Source organism: Cnephaeus nilssonii, assembly GCF_951640355.1.
Source record: "Cnephaeus nilssonii genome assembly, chromosome: 5".
NCBI classification, from domain to species: Eukaryota; Metazoa; Chordata; class Mammalia; order Chiroptera; family Vespertilionidae; genus Cnephaeus; species Cnephaeus nilssonii.
In genome coordinates this window covers 108,592,106-108,613,865 of record NC_137076.1, presented here as the reverse complement: position 1 = coordinate 108,613,865, position 21,760 = coordinate 108,592,106, and the positions used below count along the sequence as shown (strand labels likewise).

General features: G+C 66.2%; 2 protein-coding genes across 12 annotated transcripts; both read right to left on the bottom strand.

Moving 5' to 3' along the window:
- Positions 1-96: 96 nt before the first annotated feature.
- On the bottom strand, positions 97-15,896 carry TMEM184A (transmembrane protein 184A). 6 transcript variants are annotated; one of them, XM_079772906.1, is made up of 9 exons: positions 9,084-15,896; positions 8,392-8,619; positions 5,444-5,609; positions 4,934-5,024; positions 4,761-4,836; positions 4,122-4,213; positions 3,384-3,635; positions 2,831-3,028; positions 97-2,346 (listed from the first exon to the last, which is right to left on the bottom strand). In XM_079772906.1, the coding sequence occupies exons 2-9, from the start codon at positions 8,617-8,619 to the stop codon at positions 1,710-1,712; spliced, it is 1,740 nt and encodes a 579-aa protein (XP_079629032.1). In that variant the 5' UTR covers positions 9,084-15,896; the 3' UTR covers positions 97-1,709. The 6 variants fall into 6 exon arrangements, with proteins under 6 accessions (XP_079629032.1, XP_079629034.1, XP_079629033.1 ...); XM_079772911.1 differs by having other exon boundaries at positions 1,968-2,346; positions 3,466-3,635; positions 9,084-12,067; XM_079772908.1 differs by lacking the exon at positions 9,084-15,896 and having other exon boundaries at positions 5,444-6,117; positions 8,392-8,472.
- Positions 15,897-16,037: 141 nt separating this feature from the next.
- On the bottom strand, positions 16,038-19,176 carry PSMG3 (proteasome assembly chaperone 3). Of its 6 annotated transcripts, none has more exons than XM_079772918.1 (3): positions 19,147-19,176; positions 16,999-17,241; positions 16,496-16,817 (listed from the first exon to the last, which is right to left on the bottom strand). In XM_079772918.1, the coding sequence occupies exons 2-3, from the start codon at positions 17,212-17,214 to the stop codon at positions 16,614-16,616; spliced, it is 420 nt and encodes a 139-aa protein (XP_079629044.1). In that variant the 5' UTR covers positions 17,215-17,241; positions 19,147-19,176; the 3' UTR covers positions 16,496-16,613. The 6 variants fall into 6 exon arrangements, with proteins under 6 accessions (XP_079629043.1, XP_079629044.1, XP_079629046.1 ...); XM_079772920.1 differs by lacking the exon at positions 19,147-19,176 and adding an exon at positions 18,924-19,111; XM_079772919.1 differs by lacking the exon at positions 19,147-19,176 and adding an exon at positions 18,665-18,914.
- Between the last annotated feature and the right edge of the window lie 2,584 nt (positions 19,177-21,760).

Below are 21,760 nucleotides of genomic sequence, written 5' to 3'. Positions count from 1 at the left end.
GGGTGCCGCTGTGAGCGGGTCTCCCGAGCTGCCTGGTCCCTTGTCGGGCAGCCCTGGGGGGAGGGGCAGCAGGCTCACTCCCTGGCTGGTGGGCAGGGTTCCGAGGGTCCCACCTGCCCTGGCCAGGGGCCCGTCCCCGGACGCAGCCTCAGCAGTGGCCGCTGTCACCCTGAGCTTGTCAGTGGCAACCACAGAGGGTTCCCAGCTGAGCAGACCCCCAGCAACCAGCCCTGGGGGGCCGGCCCAGGCTGCTCCTCGGGAGCCTCCAGACCGGGAGCCGGAGCCTGTGCGTGTGAACTGCGGGGCGCAGGCCCTGGCCCCTGCTGGGCTCCCGCCCCCAGGCCTCCACGTGGACCGCGGGGCCATCTCACAGGCGAGAACACCGAGACGAAGATAAGCCGCTCCTGCCCGTGGCCACTGCAGGCCCCGCTCTGGGAGGCAGGGCCCGAGGCCCGAGCGGCAGCCCTGACGCCCCGTGGTCCCCTCACCGGCGGGCAGGAGCCCGGACACCGGCTCTGTCCTCACGGCTGGACTTGGTTCTGCCCGTGGGGCCAGGACGGGAGAGAACGGGTCTCCGCAGCTGTGGCCGGCAGGTGGTCAGCCTCTCTGGGCCGGGCCGCCTCCCGGAGGAAGTGCGTGCCGTCTGGCCAGGTGCTTGGGCAAATGCCGACCTCCCCTCCCTCCACAGCACCAAGCCCGGCACTGCTGTCTGCCCCCTGCACAGCCTGCCGCCCGCGCGTCTCCTGGGCCTCTGACGCCCTGTGCACACAGCTTTGGGCAGCTCAGGCCCGCAGGGGCATGCGGGAGCTCCCCTGGCTCACAGCGGGGCTGGCCGCTTGCCCCGCCCGCAGCCTCCAGAAGGCCCCCTGCTGGTCGGCTCCTCTCCCTCAGGCGCGCCAAGCCGCTCCCAAACCGCTGACGGAGCTGTGGGTGGTGCGGCACGGGGCCGCCAGCTGCAGAGGCCGAGATAAGTCGGGGGGGGGGGGGGGGACTTTGCAGCGGGCGCAGGGGAGGCCGGCCTGTCTTATCAGGAGCCGCCGGGGCCGGGAGGCTGCGGTCGGAGTCCCGTCCCAGGCGCAGGGAAGACCCCACCCACCGTGGACACCGCTGGCCAGTCCGTCCGAGGCGTCTGGGACTTGGCACCTCTGCCTCGTTCCCTGGTGACATGGGAGCAGGCGGCCCGGAGGGGGGGGAGGGGGGTCGCGGGGCGGTGGCCACTGGGCCTCCTGCCTGTAGGCTCTCGGGCGCCTGTGCCGCTGCCCAGCCCCCTGCACCTCCCCCCCCCCCCCCCCCCGCTCCCACCCCACCTGCTGGACACCCAGACACAGGTCGGACCAAGACTGGCAGCCTCGGCTGCACTGAGCCCGCCCCTCCTGCCAGGCCCCGCCCACGTGTGACCCCAACTCCAGGCTCCCAGAGGGCAGGCAGCACCCAGACCCCCTCCCCCAGCTCTGCAGCCGCGTGTCCCACGGAGGAGAGGACAGGACGCGGCCTCCAGGCCCCAGCTCCTCCCACCCTCGGCGCTTTGCACGTGTGGCCTGGACCCACGGTGGGCGGGGCTGCCGCGCGTGCCCCAGCCTCAGGGGGCACGGGCAGGGCATTCAGTGTCGGGGTGAGCTCCTCGTCCTGTCCTGCTTGGAGCTGGGACGCTGCCCCCAATACCCAGACTTGGCACCATGGGCCCCTTCCACCTCGCCGCCCCGCACCCATCAGGGCACCGGCCCCGTAGGGACAGAGGCCACGGGAGTCATAGAAAACCCAGGGTTTATGCATAAATAAGCTCGGCTGGTGGCCCCGGCACCCCCAGGCCTCACGGGGAGCACCTCGGGGGTGAGGGCTGGCCAGGGCTCCGTGGCGAGGGATGTGGAGCAGCGCCCAAGAGGACCAGAGCCAGGCCCGGCCGAGACCCGCCCCACAGCCTGCAGCCTGGGACCCCCGTCGGGACGGCCATGCGGCACCGGAGGGCGTGGCCAGCTGCGCCCGCAGGTCCCTGGGCTCCTCGGACAGGCCCAGGCGCCGCTCCCACGGGCCGGGCAGGAGGCTCCGGGGGAGGCTGGCCTCTGGCGGAGGGTCGGGGGCGAGGGGCCCTGCCCTTTCCCAGCGGCCAGACCACCCGGCCCTATGGCTCCTCCGAGGGGATCAGCATCCTCTTCTCGATGTTGCGGCTCCTCCGGTCCCCGCCCACCGCGCCGGGGAGGGCGCTGGGGCGCGGGGCCTCGTGGGTGGCCTGCTGCGTGTAGTGCTGGTAGGCGGGCGAGAAGTTGTGGATGGCGTCGCGCACGATGTCCTGCGGGCTCATGGTCTCCCTGAGGCCACTGGAGATGCTCTGCATGGGCGCCGGGGGCGCTGGGGACAGCACACGTGGGGGCTGGGTCTCCCTGGGCCCATCTCCCCTCGAACCCCAGCCCGGGCATAGCCTGCTCCTGCCCTCCGGGGCCTGCCCAGCCAGACCCCACTAGGTCGCAGGTGGGGGACGCCTTGGGTGGCCAGAGCAGCCACGGGCCGCTGCTGCCCAAACGGGCCCTTTGCCAGGGACACCAGCACAACCAACCCCGCCCGCTGCCCAGGCACCTGGTGAGGTGGGCAGGGGCCTCCGGCGTGTCTGTGTCAGACGGCCTGCCGCTCCCTGGGCCAGGTGCAGACGGGGCTCCTGTCCCGCCCCGGCCCTTGCCCTGTCCTCCTGCCCACCGCGTGGACATCCCGCGTGTGGGGACCCGGATGGAGACGGCGTGGAGGGCACCCGGGAGGGCGGGCGGGCCACCCCAGGCCATGCCCCAGCTGAGCCCTTCCGGGGAGCTCCCCCCCGCACCCGGCTGGCAGGGCCACCCACCTGGCGAGCTGTCCTTCTTCTCCGAGTACACCCGGCAGGGGAAGGCGTAGCGCAGGGCGATGGAGGCAAAGAGCATCTCCACGCAGATGATGAAGTTCTGGTAGCCGGCGGCCAGCGTGCCGGCGCCCACCCTGCTCCCGTCCGTGGCCTGGACCTCGGGGATGAGCCCGCACCTCTCCAGGATGGCCAGCAGCATCCCTGGGACGGGGACAGCCGCTCAGCGCCCACCTGGACAGGCGGCTGGGACAGCCCACTGCCGCCCGCGGGCTCTGCGGGGTCTGAGGGGCGGACGGCTTCAGGCCCTGGAGGTCCGTCCCGTGCAGGGGACACCGAGGTTCAGAGGGGCTCCAGCGCCTGGGCCTTGGCACAGAAAATACCCGAGAGTCCCCGCAACCCAGACCTGCGCCCACCCTCGCCGTCCTCCGCGGCCACGTGGGCCGCGAGTGCCCGCAGCCCGGCCAGGGCTGGTGGGGACAGCTCCTCGGCGAGGTAACCCCCCCAACAGCCCAGCGCCCAGGCTGCAGGGCCCAGCGGGAGGCCTGGGGCTGCCTACCCAACGCTGGGCAGCAGGCCGGGCGGGCCGGCACGGCGGGGGGGGGGACCCGGCCTGGGCTCCGGGCTGCCAGCCCACCCACCCTGCCAGAAGGAGAGGAAGACGACGGCCTTGATGGTGAGGAACTTGAGCACCGGCTGGAAGGGCTGCAGCAGCTCCCGGGTGGCGAAGTAGAAGAGGAACAGGGCGTAGAGCGCCAGGCTGACGGAGGCGTTGTACACGAGGGTGACGTAGAGGTAGCCGCTGTGGATGCTGCGGACGAGGGCAGCGGCCGGTCAGGGGGCCACGGCCGGGCCAGCAATGACCAGACCGGCACCCTCCCTCCAAAGGCGCAGGAGGCGCCCAGGGGTGGCGCTGGGGGGCTGGCGGGGCCTGGCAGGGAGTCCGGACCCAGCGGTGAGGATGTGGCCCTTCTGCGGCCCCTCCCCCACCCGCCCGCCCCGCACTGCCTGGTAGGTGTGCCTGTGTGTGAACGTGTGCATGTGTGTGCGCACACACGAGCATTGTGCGTGCTGTCACGTGTGTGCGTGCTGTCACGTGTGTGCGTGTTCCTTGGCCCGAGTGCCCTGACCCAGCCCTTGCTCTCCCTCGGGCTCACCGGGGAGAGGGCGGCTCCTCGGGCCGTTGGCCAGGGCCTTGCCCAGCACGGTCCTGAGAGGAGGGGCCTGTCCCAGGTGCTGAGCCCCGCGGAGCCCTGCCCACCCCCATGCCCGGCAGCCCCCCCCGCACCAGCCTTACTTGAAGTCCCCGTCGTGGTATTTGCCAACCGCCTGCAGGACAATGGTGACCAGGGCCATGACCGGCTTCACGACACAGAACTGCAGCGTGGCCTGGGCGTGGGCGAGGGGCAAGGGAATGTGCACAGGGCAGCGCGGGGTGAGGGGTGCGTGTGGGGGGGCGCAGGGCAGTGCGGGGTGCAGAGGTGGGTGTGGGGGGACACAGGGCGGCGAGGGGTGAGGGGTGCGTGTGGGAGGGGCACAGGGCGGCACGGGGTGCAGGGGTGCGTGTGGGGGGGCACAGGGCGGCGAGGGGTGAGGGGTGCGTGTGGGGGGGCACAGGGCGGTGGGGGGGCACAGGGCGGCACGGGGTGCAGGGGTGTGTGTGGGGGGGCGCAGGGCGGCGAGGGGTGAGGGGTGCGTGGGCGGGGCACAGGGCAGCGCGGGGCGAGGGGTGCGTGTGGGAGGGGCACAGGGCGGCACGGGGTGCAGGGGTGCGTGTGGGGGGGCGCAGGGCGGCGAGGGGTGAGGGGTGCGTGGGCGGGGCACAGGGCAGCGCGGGGCGAGGGGTGCGTGTGGGAGGGGCACAGGGCGGCACGGGGTGCAGGGGTGCGTGGGGGGGGGGCGCAGGGCGGCGAGGGGGCGGGGGGGCAGCCCTCACCTGCTTGCAGAAGCGCAGGAAGCCGATGGAGTAGGCCATGCCCCGCAGGCAGCAGGTGCTGTACAGGCAGCTGGACCTGGGCGTGCGAGTCCCTGAGGCCTGTCCCAGAGGACAGGGCCCCGCCGCCCGCTGCCCGGGGTGTGGGGGACCGGTGGGCTCAGGGAGGTGCTTACTGGACGGGCTTTCCCCGAATCTCAGCCATGATGGCGCTCTCCCCGCCGAGGTACTGGAAGCAGAGGCTGAGGAAGCTGTAAATGACGAAGGCTGCGGAGCCCGGGGCCCGGCGGGTGCGGGGGGGGGGGGGGGGGGGGGCCGCGCAGTGAGCCTGGACATCCACGTGGGCCCCGCCTGCAGGAAGTCTCCCCGACCCCCACGCTGAACCCATTTCACAGAGGACAAGCTGAGGCTCAGGTCACATCGCAGGACCCTCTCCTCACGGGGCTCCCAGCTCAGCTCTGGGGCCGACCCCACCCCTGGGGGCCTGCAGGCCGGCGGCTCTGATGCCCACCACCCGGCGAGGGCCCTGTTTCCCTCTGGGCTCTGGGCGGCCCGGCTGCCGCCCCCACACCCACCAGCAGCCCCCCCCGCCGGCACGGCTGATCCTGGCTGTCGGGCAGCCCCCCACCGAGGGCCCTGCTAGGCCAGACTGGGCCTCAGGACCCCGCGGGAGCCGGGCGGCTCACCCTCGTAGCAGTCCCGCAGGGAGTCCAGGTAGACGTAGTGCTGGTGGCTCCCCAGGAGCAGGAGGCTGAGCCACGAGTCGAAGGAGTAGACCGGCACCACGAGCAGCAGGCGGACGACGTACCGCTGCTCGCTGGGCACCGTGTACGAGCGCAGGTGCAGGTAGATCTGGGCGGGAGGGAGAGGGCGTGGGCATCCGCCACCCTGAGGGGGACACTCATCCGCCGGAGGTGCATGTGTTCACTCACTCACTCACTCACTCATTCATTCATTCACTCACTCACTCACTCACTCACTCATTCACTCACTCACTCATTCATTCACTCACTCATTCATTCACTCGCTCACTCACTCATTCACTCACTCACTCATTCACTCGCTCACTCATTCATTCACTCACTCACTCATTCATTCATTCACTCACTCATTCATTCTCTCATTCATTCACTCGCTCACTCACTCATTCATTCACTCACTCACTTATTCATTTACTCGCTCACTCACTCACTCATTCATCTGAGGAGACCCTGCAAGGGGCAGTCCCAGTCCCAGTGGGCACAGACATTCTGAAAGGCAGTCTGGCATTTCGACGGGGACATGAGAAGGGCTGGTACCCTTTGACCCCCGAAGAGGAGATGAAGAAAGGCTTGGCTGGTGTTGCTCAGTGGTTGTCGACCTAGGAACCAGGAGGTCAGGGTTCGATTCCCAGTCAGGGCACATGGCCAGGCTGTGGGCTCCATCCCCGGTGTGGGGCGTGCAGGAGGCAGCCGATCGATGAGATTGATGATTCTCTCTCATCACTGATGTTCCTACCTCTCTCCCGCTCCCTTCCTGAAGTCCATACAAACGTATTTTACTAGTAAAAAGCCATGAAGGGGGCTGGTCCCGGCGGTGCACCCCGAGGACCTCGCAGGGTGGTGGCCGGCGGGTTAGACTGCGGTGCAGCCACGCACCAGGGTGCCACGCAGCCAGAATGGGACGTGCCCTGAGAGGACGGGCAGACACGCCAGGGTGACGAGCGAGCAGGACCCGGGTGCCGGAAACGCACCGTGCAAACGGAGGAGAGAGGCCCCAGGAAACAGGACAACAGCTCATGTGCAAACCTTTCTAGGTTTTTCTATGGGAACATAAAAAGGTGACGGGCCCTGGCCGGCGTGGCACAGTGGACAGAGCATCGGCCTGCGAACCAAAGGGTCCCGGGTTCAATTCCGGTCAAGGGCACATACATCGGTTGCAGGCTCCTCCCCGGCCCGGGCCCTGGTCGGGGTGCGTGCAGGAGGCAGCCCATCGATGTGTCTCTCTCAAAGCGATGTTTCTGTCTTTCCCTCTCCCTGAAAACCAATGGGAATATCCTCGGGGAGGAAAACAGAAAAGCGACAGGGTTCAGAGCCCGGCAGCTGGCGCCTGGCTGTACTCGGAAGGTTCCCTGGAGGAGGCGCCGTGAGCAGAGGGGAGGGCGTGGCAGGGCAGGCTGCACAGAGGAAGTGCCCGTGCAGAGGCCTGCCTGCCCAGCTTCCTAGGGCGCAGCTCGAGGGCAGGCGGGGGCAGGTGGCTGCAGGAACGGCCTCCTTATCAGCCGCTCACTCCCTCACTGGCGCGTGGGCAGGGCACGGCGTGACCCGCTCTTAGGAGGCCTGAACTCTGCTCCGGGAGCCGGCACGGCCTGGCTGCGTGGCCTTGGCCAGACGCTGCCCTCGCCAGCCTGGTTCTTGTCTTTAAAGCAAGGGCTTGTATGCCTGTCTGTCCCTCTGGGCTCCGGATGGGCAGAGGCCTGGCAGCGGGGACGGGTGGGCAGGGGTGGGGGCCAAGGGTGGGGCCTGAGAGCTGCAGACCCAGCGTCTCCGTCAGCCTGGTCCAGGCGGTGGGACCCCCAGATTGGACAGATGGGGAAACCGAGGCTCAGGCTGCAGCTGGGACCGAGACAGCCGACCCTGGGCTCTGGGTTGCCGCCCTCTTGCCTTTGCTCTGCAGATGACAGCCTCCACTGGGCAGGGAGGGGTGGCTTCATGCAAATCGGACGTGCCACCCACCTGCCCGTCTTCCTGCCTCCTACAGGCAGTCCTTCCTGATGGCCCCACGAGGGACCCCCTCCTCCCACCCCTCCGCGGCCCCGGGGTCTCCTGGCCCACCCTCACACGCTTGTGTCCGCATTATGTCTGGTTATTTGAGGCCACGAAGCAGGCGACTCTCTGAGGGGCACCCACTTCCCTGCCTGCCAGTCTCCTGACGGCCCTGCACCAGCTCGCGTGTCCGTCCAGTCCCCACGCCAGTGCCAGCTGACGCCTCCCGAAGGGCAGTGCTGCTCGCAGCCCCGCAGCAGCCTGCCATGGCTCCCCGCACCCCACGCTGAAGGCCGCTCCCCGCACGGATGTCCACGGCCCCTCCACCGGTGCCCGCGCCCGGGTAGCCACCAGCTCCTACCTCCCAACTCTGCTCACACGCTCACGGGGCAGACATGTCCTCTGGGCTGGCACACTGCTCTGTCCCCTGCTTCCCTCCTGAGGAGTCCGAGCGGACAGCTCTGACCTGCTCCTGACTCTCAACGCCCACAGGGCACATCCCCGCCCTCAGCCGCCTCCGCCTCGGGGAAGCCCCTCCGGCTAGGGGAGCCTGCAAAAGACCCTGCCTCTTCAGCCTCAGTCTTCTCCTCCGTGAAATGGGACGGTACTGCTGACCTCAGTGAGCAGGGCTGATGAGCAGGGGCGAAGGGCCCTCTGCCCTCTGCCCGGCAGACCTCACCTTCAGGCCCAGCTCCCCTGGCCCGCCCCCCTCCCCGCCTGTGCCCTGGCTTGCTGCCACCTCGGAGAGCCCCCATCTATCCGGCTTCTGACATCAGCACCAAGGCCACCGCTTGAGGCCACCCTCCCAGCAGGGCCAGTCAGGGCCAGGCTGAGCTTGGCCCCGTCTCACCATGAGCGGTGTCCCGAGGGAGGTGCGGAGGGAGGCTTACCTGGTGGCAGGTGAGCACCAGGGCGGTCCACACGAACACGCCCGAGATGCCGCGGGCCAGCGCACTGGTGAGGAACAGCTGGGGGGCGCCCTGCGAGCTGTTCCCCACGCCGGCCATCTGCAGCCCCGAGGGCTCCGTGGGCATGGCCGGCGGGGGGCTGGGCTGCAGCCAGGTTGCTGACACCTGGGCGGCACCGGCCACCCCCAGGAGTCCTGAGGTGTCAGCCATCTGCAGGGGCAGGGCGGACGGGCGGAGAGGGCAAAGGTGTCTGAAGGCGGCCCAGGGCCAGGAGGGGAGCCCACACACGCTGGCCTGGGCCCGTCGCTCCGGGGAGCCCAGAGGACAATCCCGCCCCTTCCTGTCTCCGGCAGCCCCGGCCCCTCTGCACGGGACCCGGCTCCCAGGCCCGGCCTGGGCGCAGAGGTCAGCCTGAGCCCTGGGCCGTCCCACCTCTGCGGCCGGGCTTGTGGGGAGCCCGCTTTTTAGGGGCCAAAGTTGTCTGGGAAAGTGGGGGAGCCCCAGTGGCCCGGCCTGCCTGGCTGGAGTCGGGGGAGCAGGAGGCTGGAGGGGCCGGACCGGCCCCCGCGGCTCTGGGACGCCCGGGCCACTCCCAGCTCCACGCCGGCCCCGGCCGCTGCCGACCTGCGGGCGGTCCTGCTCCCCTCCCTCCGCGTCGCAGGCCCCGCACCTACCTCTCGGCAGGAAGCGGGCCCAGCCCCGCGAGGCCCGGCCTCCAGGGCAGCCAGCGGGTCATTTGTGTGGCCACGTGGCCCGCACGGTGGCCCCACTGGGGGGGGGCGGGGCGAGGCCGCTGCCGGGGGCGGGGCGAGGCCGCTGCCGGGGGCGGGGCCGCCCACCTGAGCCACCTGCGCGGCGCCGGGCGGGGCCGAGGGCGAGGGGAGGGGCGCGGGCTGCCCGCCCCGGCGACACTCGAGCCCTCGGCTTTGCTCCGCGGCAGCTGCCGTCCGCCCGCCCGCCCGCCGGGTGCCTCCTGCCCGCGCCAGCTGGCCGGGGGCTGCTCCAGCCCGAGGCGGCGGAGGACCCGCGGGGCAGGGCTGGGCTGGAGGTCCCGCAGGGCAGACCCCCGCGGGGCGGGAGCTCCGGGAGGACAGCGGTGACGCTTGCGCATCGCGGGTGCAGTCAGTGCCTCGGACACCGGTAGAACGTGTTCCGAGAATTTCGCCTCAGTTTAAAAAACCCCTTCCCCAACGGGTGCCCTGGAAGCATTTCTGGGTTCGGGGGGAGGCAGGGAGTGACGGCCGGGGCACGGGCCTCTGCTTGGGCACCGACTCCCCGCGCCCCAGCCCCCCAACCCCACCCCAAGGTGCGAGCTCAGCCCCCGGGGCGGCCGCTGGGGCCTCGGTCCTGCTCTGGTTGCCACGGCTGTGCGCCCTGGGTGCGGAGGTGTCTGCTCGGTGCGGTCTGGGGCCCTCCCGCGCCCTGGGCACTAGCGGTCACGCCCACATTGCTGGGCCCCTTTTAGAGGTGGGAACGGGGCCCAGAGAGGCTCATCCCTGTTCCCAGGGTCCCCCGAGAACACAGCAAGGTCCAGGGTGAGGCCACCAACCCCTGGAATGCACCACCTGCTCCCCCTCACAGTGTCCCCCAGGGAGCCCCAGCCCAGGACAAGCCAGCCCCCTCCCCGCCCCCCCTGCGCCAGCGTTTCTCCCCGCGGCCTCCGGTCCACGTCTCAGGTGTCAGCAGCTCATCGCCCTGAGAGCTGGCTGTCCCTCCCCGAGCTCCCGGAACCGGTGCCGCCCGGTGGGCTCCACCTCCTCCCTCCTCCTGGCGCCAAAGGGGCCACCCTGAGCCCCACCCGCCGCGGCGCCCTGTCCCCGCACCCAGGGACCTGCACAAGTTGGCTCGGCGCGCAGACCAGGGCTGCTGCCTTCAGGACAAGGGCTCAGGGCCTTGCCGAGTGAAGACTCGGGTGTCAGGACAGGGGCAGGGGCAGGGCTGCCCGGGACCCAGGGGACTCCTCGCTGACGGGCGGGGAAACCAAGGTCTAGGTCCTCCCCAGGCGGATGCTGGGGGCGAGCGAGCACAGCAGGAGGCACCGTGGTTAGATGCCAGGGGACTTCCCAGCTGAGGTCACCAGGGCACTCGGGATGGCTCAGAGGGTGCTGGCTTCGGGCAGGACTTCCAAAGCTCTGCCAGCCCGCCCGCCCGCCCACCCTCCCTTCCTTCTTTCTCTCTCTCTCTTTTTTTAAAAAAATGTATTTTTATTGATTTCAGAGAGGAAGGGAGGAGAGAGAGAGAAACATCAATGATGAGAATCATGGATTGGCTGCCCCCTGCAGGCCCCACACTGAGGATCAAGCCCATAGCTCGAGCATGTGCCCTGACAGGAATCAAACCTTGACCTCTGGGTTCATAGGTTAACACTCAACCATGGAGCCCCGCCGGCCGGGCAGCTCTGCCCTTTCTTCAAAGGCAGCTTGCACTGTGCAGAAAGGTAGGCAGGAGGCCTGGTGGTCTCCTGTCCCATAGCTCTGCCAGCGACGAGTGGGGTGAGGGGATTTTTAAAAATTCTATTTATGTATTTATTTAGGGGGCGAGGGGACTTTGACATCAGACTGAGCTGGTTTATTGCTCCCAAGGGTCCCTGATTCCCGGGAAGGTCCTTCCACTCAAGGCCACCCCGGATGGTGGAGGCCAGACTGTGTTGCTCTGGGCTGTTCTCCCAGCTGTCCTCCCTGGCACATTCTTGTTCAGTCACCGCCTCCAGAGAGACCTCCAGAGAGCCCTGGCTCTGAAGCGTCCCCACTCCAGAACCTCTTGTACACCTTGGGCAATGGCTTTGCCTCGTGGGGCAGCTTTGGCTTCGGCTTGGCCCTTCCTGCCAGCATGAGCCTTGTGTGCCTTTTATAAACCTGGGGCTTTGCTCAGCCACCTCACAGGCCCCTGTGCTGCTCTGGGCCTCTGCTTTCTCATCTGTAGAGGTGAGTCTGGGGCCATCCGCCCCTCCCTGGGGTACAGCCTGCAGGTCTCTGCCATCACTGGGGGCCTGGGACACGCCCCTTTGCTGTGCCCTGAGCTCAGGGGAAGGTGGCCAGGTGGCCCTCTGGGGCCCAGACCTGCAGATCCAGGCCTGTGAACAAGGAGGATGCTGTGGGTGGGTGAGGCGACCCTCCTTGGGGAGAGGGAGGGGCCCGGCTGTGCCGAGCCTGCGCACAATGAAATCAAGGGCCAGCCCATGTCCAGGTGGCTGGGGGGAGGCCTGGGGCTCTCTGGCCGAATGAGACCTTGGCCCTGGGCAGCTGGTGTCACGGCCCACACCCACTCGGGAGGTTACCAGGCCGGCCGGGCCTGATTTTCCTGTCTGGGGCTGGATGGCGACCAAGCCTGTCACAGGACAGACCTGCCGGCCCAGATCCGGGCAGCCGGGGCCTCTGACCACTGTTTACTCTGACCAGGTGGCCAGGCCCTGGCAGGTCAGGGGGTGGGGGCGCGAGAAGCTGCCAGCCAGCCCCAGACCCGAGTGCCCTCGCCCCAATACCTGCCTGCCTTTCCCCCAGTGACCCACGGCCCGCGGCTCTTGGCCTCCGTCTGCACTGCACCTCCTTCCAGACCAGCGGGCCGTCTGGGGACATCTCGGACGGCAGGTGGGTCCTCTCCACGAGGGACAGGCCCCCCTTTCCCTGCCCCAGCCCCTTCCATAGCCGAGCTGTGCCCCGACACCCCGCCTCCCCAGGCCCGCCCCTGGGGTCCTTTGGCTCTCCCCTGGGCCCTCCCCTGCTGGGCGCTGAGCGTTTGTCCTGGCCACACAAAGGCCATCGGCTTAGCTACCACCACCAGGGCATGGGGTCGGGGAGACTGGACCAGGACTCAATGTCGGCCAAGGGCTCAGTGCTCAGGCCTCTGGTCACACCCGGGGGAGCCGGGAGCAGAGAGGGAAGGAGCAGCGGCTGGACCCCTGACCTCCCAGCCCTCCCTGCAGGACAGGGAAAGCCTGGAGGACATCCTGGCCTGGCCGCCCACCAGCCTGGGACCGCAAGCCACTCCTCCCTCCCTCTGGGCCTCAAGGGGGCGGGGCCATGGGTCCTCCCAGCGCTTTCTGGGGTCCCTCAGGCGGTGGGTGAGCAGGAAGGGATCGCCTCTCGGTGGTCAGGACTCCCACTCCTCACCTGGGCCAGGGCCCCAGAGACCCTGGCGACTCGTGGGTTGCGATCACTGTGCCTGTGATGCGACCTTGGGCAAACCCTGGGCCTCCCTCAGCCTGTTCCCACAGGCGGTCAGAACCCCCAGGTGCAGCAGGTCAGCCCGTCAGAGCAGGGTGCAGGAGGCTCGTCACCTGCTCCTCTCAAAGGCGGTCACGCCCGGCTGGTGTGCTCAGTGGTTAACGTCGACCCCTACACCAAGAGGTCACTGGTGGCTTCAGTCAGGGCACAGGCCCGGGGTGTGGGCTTGTTCCCCAGTGTGGGGCATGCATGAGGCAGCCCATCCATGCTTCTCTCTCATCGATGTTCCCTCCCGCTCCCTCTCCTTTCCATTTGGATATATATGTATTTTTAAAATATATTTTTATTGATTTCAGGGAGGGAAAGGGAGAGAAACATCAATGATGAGAGAGAAGCATGGATCAGCTGCCTCCTGCACGCCCCACACTGGGGATGGAGCCCACAGCCAGGCATGAGTCCTGACTAGGAATCCAACCATGACCTCCTGGTTCACAGGCCGATGCTCAACCACTGAGCCACGCCGGCAGCCCCACTGTGACGTTTATAACATCATTCGCAGGCCATACACAACTATCAGCTTAAAAATTAGCCTGTTATATTTGGCCAATCATTTTTTTTCTTTGTCCCTGAGCCACGTGGCCTGCACTTCCCACCCAGCAGCCTGCCTGGTGCGCCCACTGCACTGTCCCTGCCGAGGAGCCCGGGGGAGGGAGGCGGGCGAGGCGCAGACACAGGGATGGGTCTCCCTGTGAGCCAGGCAGTGAGAGGTCAAGGGGGTCCCCCTGCCGGGGCACAGGGCTCAGCTGCTCCCAGAACCCGGTCAAAGCCACAAAAGGAGGGGCAAGGAGGGACCCGTTTCCTGGGCTGCTGCTCCGATGACGACAGACTGGCCTCAACCAACAGGAACGTGGCGCTCCCCGTTCTGGGGCCAGATCTGAAATCAGGGCGTCCGGGGCTGTGCTCTCTCGGAGGGTCCTTCCTGCCTCTTCAGCCTCTGGGCGCCCCTGAGGGGCCGCATCCCTTCCATCTCCGCCTCCTTCCTCACGAGACCCCTCCTCCAGTTTCACGCGGCCCCGCGCCCTGTTCACCAATGAGGCCAAACACTTAACTCACCCTAATACCTTGGCAGGGCCTGAGCAAACACTTTCCCAGCCCTATATGGCCAGTGGGCCGGATGTTCCCCACGCCTGCTCTAAAATCAATAAAAACATAAAAACGAAAAAAAGCTGGTCCCAGCTGCTGCCGGGAGCACTCGGGCCCAGCTGGCCCCTCCCGCCTGGGGTCCTGCCAGCCGGGCACGGCATGGGTGGGCTCCTCTCCGTTCCCAGGCCAAGGGACTGACCAGCCCAGCAACCCCGCCAGCCCCGGGGACCCCTGACTTCGTTCCCCCCTCCTGTCCTTCCTGTCCTGCCCCTGCCCGGCCCGCGCCCCTCCCAGGCCTGTTGCTCGGTCTCCAGGGAGAACCTGCGTGCCCTGGGCCCGCTTGTACCTGCCCGTCAGTGGAGTGTGCTGCCAGTCCTGGGTGTGCACCTGGGGGCCTTAGATGCTCTGGGTACCAGGTGGCATCCTGGCTCCTTCAGGGGCATGGCCTCTGGGTGAAGGGGCTGTGACTCAGAATTTCAAGGTGTGGGTTTTTCTCCAGGAGCCCCCACCCCATTGGGCTGCCTGGGGCCTCAGCCTGGATACACACCCCTCCCCCCTGTGCACACACACACATGTGAAGGCACCCCCCCACACACACAGTTCACTTCCTTGGTGGCTCCCTGGGCCAGGCCTGGTGCAGGGATCCACCCCGAGAAGGTGTGAGGGTGCTGGGCCCCGTGAGGCCCCCGCCCTCTGCTATCCTCACAGCAGCAGGGTCGGCCCCAGGGAAGCTCTGGCCTGTTCTGACCCAGAAAACTCTCCACTGCCAGGCCGGCCCTCCCAGCCCAGGTGCACTTGGGCCACACCCTCCCCATGCCCCGCCCACCGTCCTGTGGGGGGTACACGTTGGCCTTAGCGACCCCAACATCTCAGTGTGGGCTTTGTCTGGACCACTGACCAGGTGTGGCTTTGGGTGGCTGCTCCTCTGGCCCCGTGTGGGTGAGGGTCTGATGCCCACTTTATAAGGTGAAGTGGGGACACAGTGCCCATCACACCCGGAGTGTGGGAGTCCACCCCCCCCACGTCTGTTTCCCTTCCTCCGTCCGAGTTTCTGCTGGGAAGCCTGAGGGTGTCTGGGGACAGCCCCTCCCAATGGTTAAAGGAGTGCCCACCTGCGGGCAGGTGGGGGTGAGCTCGTCACAGGGAGGAGGCCGAGGCCGAGGCCGAGGCTGGGGTGCGGGCCCAGCAGCAGGGAGGGGCTCCCCATCTGTGAGGTGGGTGCGAAGATCCTCAGGGTCCTGGATGGTGTGGGGTTGAAGGAGATGAACAGGAAACCCGAGAGTGCAGGGTGTGGGTGCCCGGTGCTCCCGTGGGTCTGCGGCACCTGCTCAAGGGCTCGTTTCTGGGTTTTTCTCTTAGAGCCCCTTTCTCCTGATTTCTCCCTCTTCCCTCTCCCTCCAGCACACGGTCCTCTGTCCTACACTGTCCTGCCCGGCCCGGGCCCCCGTCACTCCCCAGCGGTGAGGGCGTCCCCGTCCTGTGCTCTTGTGGGCTCAGAGACACGGAGCCTGGACCTGGCTGTCTCTGTCCTGAACTCAGGCGCCCGGCCACCCCGCCTCTGCCCTGGGCTCTCAGCATCCTGCTGGGGAGCATGCCTCATCAGAATGTCCTGACTTCTCACCCTGGTTGGTGTGGCTCAGTGGACACAGCATCGGCCTGTGGACTGAAAGGTCCCGGGTTCAATTTTGGTCAAGGGCAAATGCCCAGGTTGCGGGCTCGATCCCCAGTAGGGGGCGTGCAGGAGGCAGCCAATCCATGATTCTCACTCATCATTGATGTTTCTTTCTCTCTCTCCCTCTCCATTCCTCTCTATAATCAGTAAAAAAATAAATAAATAAAATAAAATAAATCCTCTCTCCCACTTCCCCGGCTAAGCCTTCCACGCCTCACCATCTCTCCAGAGCCCGGTCCTCACTGCCACCGAGCCGTGTCCCACGTGAGACGGGCGTGCCCCGTTCCCGGCGTGGTCCTTGCAGCCTTGCCGAACCCCCGCCACCTCCTTCCTTTGCTGGAAATGCCCTCCCCTGGACGGTCCCTGCCTGGTCTGCCCTGTCGCCCTCCCCTGGCTGGTCCCATGCCTTGCCCTGGCCCATCGAGGTGACCACACACAGCGAGACGGGAAGAATGGAATGGAAGTCAGTGCCCCGTCAAGCCCCCTCACTCAGGAGAGCCACAGAAGCAAGGTGAGCGCGGGACGCAGCTCCTGGGCTCCCTCACCGTGGGAACCACGCCCCTGCGCCTGCCACTCAAGCTTCCTCCCCCGTCAGGCCCACTGTGCCGAGGCTGGAGTTCACAGCGCTGCAGGAAGGCGGGGGAGCAGTCTGGATTCCGCACTTGTTTTTAATACAAAAGCAATTCCTCCACTTGCCGGTACCACACACTGAGGGCCAGGACTCCTTTCAATTCTCAAACCTACGCCCCCACTGGGCCTGGTGAGACCATCCCGCTCTCCCACACGCACTCCGTGCTCCCTCCATCCCAGGACGGGGTCAGAGACCAAACGGAAGTCTGCGGGAGCCAGGCCCCTCTCCTCGGCCTCCAGGGCGCAGGAGGGGCTCCCCAGCGAGGCCCCTGCCTTCCCCTGGCTCTGCGGAGCCGCAGGTGAGGCTGCAAGTCCAGGTCACCACACCTGGCACGTCTGAATCACCTCCCTCAAGGCCCTCAGCCCCTCCATGCTCCTGTCCTTCATGGCCACGGCCAGGAGGACGGCTCTGTTTCCGGCTTCTTGAGACACAAAGGCCACTAGGTTCTTTGCGAAGACGTGGATGAGAGGCTGGCGAGGGAGGGAGAAAAGCACGTCACGTCTGGGTTTTACGCCGGAAGTACCCCCAGGAGCCCAGACCGGCTCCCACGCCCCCAGGGACAGCACCCCAGTTCGCTGTGACAGTGACTTGGCGCTCAGAGGCTCAGAACACGCCAGGCGCACACGGCGCAGAAGGAGTCGCTGCCGCTGCCTCCTCGGAGCTCCCCGACTCCTGTCTGCCTGCTCTCTGACCCGGGAGGCTCCCGAAAGACAGGACTGCAGGCAGGACTCTGCCAAGGCGAGAATGATTCCGGAACGGAGCACGGACGGCCCCCGTAACGGCTCACCACAGGGTCACACTGGCCGGGGGGGGGGCTGGTAAGATGCCGAGGGGCTGGGAAAAGCACCCCCCAGGCACACGCCTCACAACACGAAGACGCCCAGGTGAGGCTGCTGCCTCCCAGACACTCCGTGTCCTGGGGACGAGTTACAGCCACAGAAGCGGCTTTTCCTCCCCACGGAGTCCCCCAGCCCCGTTACCTCGTCCTGCCCGAGGAGAACTTTCGTCGTGAGCACGGGCTTGCTGATGTCACTGGTCACAGTGCTGGGCTCCAGGGCGACCAGGGTACCCATCTTCCCGAACTGGGTCACCACCACCAGGATGTGTGTGCTGAAGGCCGTGCAGACCACCTGGGTGGGGACCCCACACACCACTTCCGTCTTCTGTTTGGAAGTCACCAAGGGCTTGCCCTCCATGGCTGGCTCCCTGCAATGGCGCCTTGGCTGACATGAGACAGGAAGGGAAGAACCGAGACGGCGGCGTGGGTAAAGGGCGGTACCTGCCGCCTCCCACGACCACATCAAAATTACAGCTAAAGCACAGAACAGCCCTCGTCCGGACCCCCCTGAAAGCCGGAATGGAAGTCCCACAACTAGAGACGTGCAGAAGAGTGCAGGAGGGTGGAGGCGCGGGATGGGCTGTTTTTTCAATCGGAAGGGATATTGGCTGCAGAGGCCGCCCGTAAGGGGCACGGGGTCCCAGCCCACACCAGCCCCAGCCCGGGTCCCACGGCCGGAAGAGAAGTCCCTGTAACCACGGGCTGTAGGCACCAGCGGGGACTGGCGCTCCGTGACATGGAGACTGCTGGGGACCCAGGCATTCCATTTAAGGGGCCGGTGCACTATCTTACTCCTACTCCCAGCACCGGGCAGCTCTGGGGGACCCCGACACAAACGGGGAGGAACTGGGCTGTCTGGCATTGGGCAGGACTTCAGGGGTGGCTTCCTCCTGGGGGTGCTCACAGGGCCATTGTTCCTGTGCTGGGACCTCCCCTGCTGAGAGGCTGACTGGCACCCGTATCTGTCTCCACCAGCCTGGCCCACACAGCTGGCTCCGTCCTGGCCATTCCCCGAGACCCCACCCAGGCGGTGTGCTGCAGCTTTTCCATTCGAATGGCCGGTCCTGGCTCAGGCTTCAGACTTGGCTAAAATCTCTCCAACGAGCTGCAGCTGGTGACAGCGTGCCCCAAGCCTGTCAATAGAAGGCCCCCCGACCGGCTCTAGCGCCAGCCGGCCTTGCTTCACAGCTGGGCCCCACCTGGGCACCTCGAAGCCCAGACAAGATCCGAAGCTCTCTCCGTAGCTCCTGCCAGGGGGCCCCAGCGGGTGGCCGACCTTGCACCCAGTGGACAGCTTCAGACCACAGCAGATGACAGCTCTACACACCCGTGAGCCACACCCTCAAGGGGCAGACTCAGTGAGCCCCAAAGCAGCTCTCCCACTGCAGTCACAGCTGGTCCCTGCAGCCACTTGGCCTGGAGGTCAGTCCTCCCAGGTCGCCAACAGCAATCAAGGCTCAACCCCAAGACTGTGCACACAGCCCACAGGGGGGCGCACCTAGAGCTCCCAGCTCAGGTGACGGGAGGCTGAGCCCCTGGGCCCTATGGGGCACCTACTACACAGGCCACTCTGCCGGCTGCAGGAGGCACAGCAGCTCTAACCAACACGTAGAGGGGCGGGGCGTGGGGGCGGGAAGAGATTAACCGAAGATCCTACCTATGGACAGACAGTAGGTGGGGGGGTGATGGGGGGAGAGAGAAGGCACATCTGTAATACTCTCAACAATAAAGATTTAAAGATAAAACAAACACGTGCCTGTTAAAAAGAAGAGAGAATTGTTCCCAGAAAAGACACAAAAAACACACACCACAGGAAGGAACGGAGGGAGGCTTGGAGACAGGGAGGAACAGGAGCAAGTCCGTCAGGGTCCGAGCCGCCTCGGGCTCCCTAGCGAGCACGCGGGGCAGCAGAGCCGGGACGCAGGTGGCCCACGCGGGCCTCCCCGGGGCCCCGATTCGGTGACCAGCACACACGTGTACCCCGACAGGCCGGCAAGAAGGGGGATGTCCGCCCGCGCTCCCGTCTCTAGAAGCGGCGAGGGGCCTCATTCGCTCCCCGAGCCGCACCTCCACGCGCGGCCGGCCGCTCCGCTCCGCACCCCGGGCGGCCCACCCAGCGGCCGGCCTTCCGCGCTGCCACCGCCGCTGGCAGGTGAGCCAGCCGGGCCCGCCGCCCCGGGTCCGCCCACGGAGGCTTCGCTCCTGCGCTTGGGGACGCGACCCGCCAGGCCGGGCGGAGACCCCGCAGGCCGACCACGGGGACGCCCACCGCCCTCCCGCCCACACTCACCTCGCTCACCGCGCCCGGAAGTGACGCAGGGCGACGCGGACCTGCCCCCTAGGCCCCGCCCCGCTGCCCTGCCGGAAGTGCAGCCTGCAGGGCTTCCGGTCCCCTGGCTGGGGCTTCCGGTCCCCTGGCTCGGCCTTCCGGCCTGTGAGTAGCTGGGGGTGAACAGCTGGGTTCCGGCTCCCGGGAAACGCCCGCTGGACGCCGGTGAACGCGGTGCCGGGCCCTGGGGGGGAGGGAAGAGTATGTGCTGCTATTTCTTTTTCTTTTTTTTTTTTTAATTGATTTTTTACAGAGAGGAAGAGAGAGGGATAGAGAGTTAGAAACATCGATGATAGAGAAACATCAATCAGCTGCCTCTTGCACACCCCCTACTGGGGATGTGCCCGCAACCAAGGTACATGCCCTTGACCGGAATCGAACCTGGGACCTTTCAGTCCGCAGGCCGACGCTCTATCCACTGAGCCAAACCGGTTTCGGCTGTGCTGCTGTTTCAAAGGTGTGTTGACCCAGACGCATGAGAACAGAGGACGGGGCTGCTGTAGGCACGGACCAGCCTTTTACTGAAGCCAGAGGCCCGGGCGCGGCTGCCCACCGGCACCTGCCCAGCTGGGAACTCAAGACCAGTCGCCCCCCAGAGCCCCTTTGTGTGCGGGACTGTGACCCGGGCCTCACAGCACCGGCCCAGCCCCCCCGCAGCCCGGGCCGCCGGGCCAGTGGGGAGATCACTAAGAGGAAACATCCAGGGTGGAGGGGGTTCTTGCTAAAATCGGAAAATGCAGAAACAACACAGAAGTGGAGGCCTCGTAGAAGTGGAGGCCTCGTTGAACTGGAGTCGGGAGCCTGCGAGGGGTGTGGCCAGGAGAGAACCTTGGTCAGAGCCCTTTAGCCCCCTAGCTGGGCGGGGTCTGTGGGCGCCCCCCCCCCAAGCCCATCTGGGGAGCCTTTCACACCCAAGGGAGCAGAAGAACAGCTAACGTTTATGTGGCCCTTAGTGTGTGCCAGGCAGTGCTGTAAGTGCTTTATTTAGTAACTCATTCAATCTTAACCACCCCGCCAGGTAGAAACATTTCACAGAGCTGACAAGGGCTGGGTCTGGGTTTCAAACCTCCACCTCCCTCCTTTTATTTTTTTAAAATATATTTTATTGATTTTTTACAGAGAGGAAGGGAGAGGGATAGAGAGTTAGAAACATCGATGAGAGAGAAACATCGATCAGCTGCCTCCTGCACACCCTCTACTGGGGATGTGCCCACAACCGAGGTTCATGCCCTTGACCAGAATTGAACCTGGGACCCTTCAGTCCACAGGCTGATGCTCTATCCACAGAGCCAAACCTGTCAGGGCTCCCTCCTTTTTCATAGTTGGGTGGAAAACCCCTCTCCCTGCTCTTCAGCCTCCCTTCCCAAGGCACCTGGCCAGGAGATGGGACTGTCCGGCTGAGCTGTCTCAGTCCAGGACAAGGGAGTGGAAGAGGATTGGATGGGATGCATCTGGCGCCTTAAGCAGGAGACCTACGTCCAGCTAATGGTCCTCCCACCTGCCCTCCCCTCCTGCCCTCCCCGATCCTCCTCCTCCCGCAGGGTCGGTGTCTGGGTGGTTAAAATTCCACCTGGATCCACTTGCTGCCAGCGCACCAGTTCTCCTACTGTGCCTCTGCTGTCCCCGTCACTCTCCTGCCACGTCCTAGGCATGATTGGTGGTGCAGGAGGGAGGACATCTGTCCGGGCCGGCGGGGGGTGGGGGTGGGGGGCAGTCTGGCCTTCCTGGTGGCATCTCTGTCAGCTCCCTGTGTCCTTGGTGGGCCTGGTAGCCGGGTTGCCTGAGCTGCAAGCCCTGATTTCCTGGTAGTGAAAGTTCTGTCTTCCCGTGGGGCTTTCAAAACTTTACCCTTAATTACTGGTCTCCTGTCACACATGCCTAGGGAAAGGGGGAGGAGGGACCCCCAAGATCCCCCCCACACACTGCTCAACCTCCCTTTCTCCTAATGTGACAGGCAGGGCTGCTGGAGGCAGAGACCTCTTACTGAAGCCGTAGGGGCGTCTTGTGCTGATACCACAGCAGTTTGGGTCTTGAGACTCTTCCTCGTGGGTTGACGTAACACCCCTCGCAACCCCACACTCAGGGGCCTTTCCGTCCAGTTTCCTGCCACCCCCCAGCCCGCAGCACCTATCCCCCTGGGAGCCCCAGCACCCCGGTATGTTTACTCCCGTTCTGACGACTTACCTCCTGTACAACCCAAGTCTAATCCAGCGAATGCTGCTCCTTCCAAAGTGATTCCCGGCAGCCTATCGTCAAGATAGACGTGCAAATCGCGGTCCAGGCCTGAGAGCTCACGCCACGTGGCCTTCGTGCGTGGCCTTCGTGTCCGGCTTCTTTAGCTCAGCGTCGTGTTTTTCTTTTTAAATATGTTTTTATTGACTTCAGAGAGAGAGGAAGGGCGAGGGAGAGAGAAACACTGATGACAGAAACATCGATCTGCTGCCTCCTGCACGCCCCCTACTGGGGGTCGAGTCCGCAAACCAGGTGTGTGGTGTGATGGGAATCAGACCCGTGAGCTGGTGCCTGGGAGGAGGCCCACCCCTGAGCCACGCCGGCCGGGCCTCAGCATCGTGTT